The 3,260-nt window shown below is 47.3% G+C and overlaps 1 protein-coding gene across 1 annotated transcript; it reads left to right on the forward strand.

The window, feature by feature from the left end:
• Window positions 1–6: 6 nt before the first annotated feature.
• Window positions 7–3,260, forward strand: ARMC7 (armadillo repeat containing 7). The gene is made up of 3 exons (XM_003211613.2): window positions 7–146; window positions 251–394; window positions 1,096–3,260. The coding sequence occupies exons 1-3, from the start codon at window positions 80–82 to the stop codon at window positions 1,431–1,433; spliced, it is 549 nt and encodes a 182-aa protein (XP_003211661.1). The 5' UTR covers window positions 7–79; the 3' UTR covers window positions 1,434–3,260.

The raw sequence follows: 3,260 nt of genomic DNA on the forward strand, positions 1-3,260 counted from the left end.
TTGCCGGACCGCCTCGCTGTCCGTCTCGCCGGCGCCGGGGGCTGATCGCGGCTGATCGGCAGAGCTCTCAGAACTCGGGATGGAGCTGGGGAGGCTGGAGTATCTGCAGGCCCTCGTCACTGAGTTCCAGGTGACAGACAGCCCAGGTAATCCCGCGTATAAAAGCGAAATCTCCATCCAGCAAAGATCTCTTTGTGTACCCGCGGCGGGTGCCGCCGCCCCTCGTCCCACGCCGTGCTTTCCCTTGCAGAGGCCAAGCAGCAGGTGCTGGCCAACCTGGCCAACTTCGCCTACGACCCCAGGAACTACGAGTATCTGCGGCAGCTCCAGGTGCCAGACCTGTTCCTCGACATGCTGACGGAAGACAACGAGACCCTCGTGGAATTTGCTATGGGTAAGGACAGCATCCTTAGTGCATCCATATGTCTTTTTCTCTAAAACACCTGTAATAAACTGGGGAAATATAGAAAATAAAAAAAAGGTGTCTTACAGCCCCTTTGGCACTGTGACGCAGCTGTTTCGTCCTGCAGCACACATCGTGTGCAGCCGTGCAGGGCCCTCTGAGGACGTGCAGGGGCTCTGTGGGCAGATCTCAGGGAAGAATCAAGAGAACATTTCTCGAAGAGCCTTTAAAGTTTTCCAGGTTTTGCTTGCGTCTGTGCTAGAAAACAGGAATTGCCAAATATCAATCAGCACTTTAGAAAAAGGGGATATTTATGCAGTTGCATTTAAGGAAATAATTGCTGTTACTGCACTGAGTTGGAAAAAAAGGTTATGTAGGACAATTAAAAATCCATTGTATAATTCTTGGTATCTTGAAGACGGCTTTTGCTCTTACCACTCGGAAAAAATATTTTTGCACGTTATTTTACAAAAAGAAGGAAAGATCAAGCAGCTGAGGACAACTCAGGGCAAGCGTCTCACAGGTTAGGACCAAACTGCATTGGTATCGGTAAATACAAAGATATGAAAAGCACTCAGACTGTTGCCATTTATTCCCAAATAAGGTGCCATTAAGCATGTGGAATGTGTCTGGATGAGGGTGTAGAAAGAATTTGTCTTGCATGTATCAGATGCTTTTTTTCGCTATTTCAGGTGGTCTTTGCAACCTGTGTCTGGATAAAACTAACAAAGACTATATCCTGGAGGCCAGTGGAGTAGAGCCCATAATTAATTGCCTCTCCAGCTCCAATGAAGAGACAGTCATGTCAGCAGTCACAACCCTGATGTATCTGACAACACCACAGTCGTGCCAGCAGACCACGCCTCTCCCAGTGGTGGAGTGCATGCTTCGCTTCTCTCTCTCCGCCAGCAGAAGGCTAAGCAATCTGGCAACAGTCTTCCTGGAGGATTACTGCACACCTCTGCAGGTGGAAGAGGCCAAGAACCTAAGCAAACACACAGCAGTAGGGATTCCTCTCCCTAAGGACTGAAGCCGTCAGAGCAGCTTGGAGCTATTGAGAGAGCGGCACCCCCATTTTCTCAGGTCTCCAACTAATGCTCAGTAGGTCAAGAGCGTGAGGAGAACAACAAAGAAGGAAATCAGACTAGCATTGAATTTTAGTTACTATTGAAGAGGACAGTACAGCACTGTAGCAGGCCAAGAATGCAGCTGAAACTGGAAGCAAATATTTTAAATAAAAAAAGTGATGGCTGTTGGTCAGCAGGTTGCTGAGTGCAGCTCAGCAACAGCTTGCAAGTCTAACTCTTTCTAGCAGTTACTTTTTCTGCTTGGATCATTGCTCAGCTTTATCACTTCTAGTTCCTGGCTGATTTTGCCACAACTTTCCACTGTCAACTCAAATGACTTTGAAATGACCGAAACTTCATCCTTCCTGCAGAAGAAAGGTGTTTCCCTGCTCTGGTAATCTGCAATCCTACTACATATCTTTGGTACTAAATATACTGTTTTATCATCATGCCACAGAATAGGTGATAGCCATCCTGTAAGTTAGGAAGGAGAAAGCTGTATTTCCCTCATTACCACAGCTGAGAAAGGTGCAGGTCGAAAAAGGGTTTACGGCATTCAGGTTCACAAGAAAAGCCTTCTCTTAGTAAAACATTAACTTAACTGTTGTGTAAACAGTTTTGTGTAAGCTCATAAATATTTCTCTACACTTGCAGCCCAGCCTCTGCCTGCTCTTACTAATGCATGTGAGTTGGAAGTTGAAGGCACCTTGCTCTCTTTTCATTATCAGCCAATCATGCCAAAGGTAACTCAAAAGCCAGAGTGGCTAACTGCCTAAAAACATAAAATGGTTTGGCCCTTTACCACAGTGCTTCCTGAAAGACAGCACTGTGTGCCTGTGAGTTTCAGAGTTTTGCTTTCTCCCCCTTCACGTCAGCTGAAACACAACAGAGTGAGCTTAAAAACACAAAAGCCAACTGGGGCTCCGCCGTGAGCAAGCAGCTCCTCTGTGCACACTGGGCACCTTTTTAGCAGACAGTCTGGCGTGCCCAAACTCAGTAAGTGAAGGAGATGTAACCATGTCTGCGCTCGTGGGGCTTGCAAAGGAAATACAACTTCACTACTTACTTTCCCCCTCCTAGGCCAGGAAATGGGTAGACATGGTTTACATGCACCCAGACCACGTTCCCTACCTGCTGTGTGAAGAAAGGCCATTAGAGCAAATCCAGTTTCATAGTCAGCACCTGAGGGAGGGGCTTCTCCATGCCTCACTGGGAAGTCAGGGCGTTTTCAGAGCTCTTCAGGATTGGGAAGGCAGGCTGGCAGGCTGGCAGACACGCAGCAGCTGCGCTGCACGCACCTGAGCTCCCGGCCGGCCCTGCCTTCCCACCAGCTGTTCGGTCACCTCTGTCAGTTCAGGCCCTGACTTAGCAGTTCTGCCACGGAGTCCAATTTGGTTTTGAGAGGAGAAACTTTCATTTCCCCTATTCTGGTAAAACAGATGACATGTATCAAGCCACACTGCATGCTTCTTGAGAAGAGAAAATTGATGTTTGACACTCTTCATGTGGAGACAGCATGTGATGGTACCCCCAATCAGGTGTGTGCACTCTCCTCTTCTGCTCCATCCCAGCCCTCTTCAGATTAAGGCAGGACAACTGAGAACAATGCAGAACCAAACCCACAAAATAAAATCCACGCAGGAAACATTGCTTCAAAATCTCTATATTATTTACCTTAAGCAACAGTCCAGCTTCGTGAAATTACAACACACACTTTAAAGAATGAGATTTTCACCTCATGGTCAAGCACCAGCATGATCATGCACAGCATTGAGTCAGTTGTATAAAAA

Source organism: Meleagris gallopavo, chromosome 20, assembly GCF_000146605.3.
Source record: "Meleagris gallopavo isolate NT-WF06-2002-E0010 breed Aviagen turkey brand Nicholas breeding stock chromosome 20, Turkey_5.1, whole genome shotgun sequence".
Classification (NCBI taxonomy): Eukaryota; Metazoa; Chordata; class Aves; order Galliformes; family Phasianidae; genus Meleagris; species Meleagris gallopavo.

Excerpts from the sequence above, each read along its gene's own strand:
- ARMC7 (XM_003211613.2), top strand. The coding sequence starts at position 80 with ATGGAGCTGGGGAGGCTGGAGTATCTGCAGGCCCTCGTCACTGAGTTC. Across the intron at positions 147-250 it reads CCAGGTGACAGACAGCCCAG|AGGCCAAGCAGCAGGTGCTG; the intron begins GTAATCCCGCGT and ends TTTCCCTTGCAG. Across the intron at positions 395-1,095 it reads CCTCGTGGAATTTGCTATGG|GTGGTCTTTGCAACCTGTGT; the intron begins GTAAGGACAGCA and ends TCGCTATTTCAG.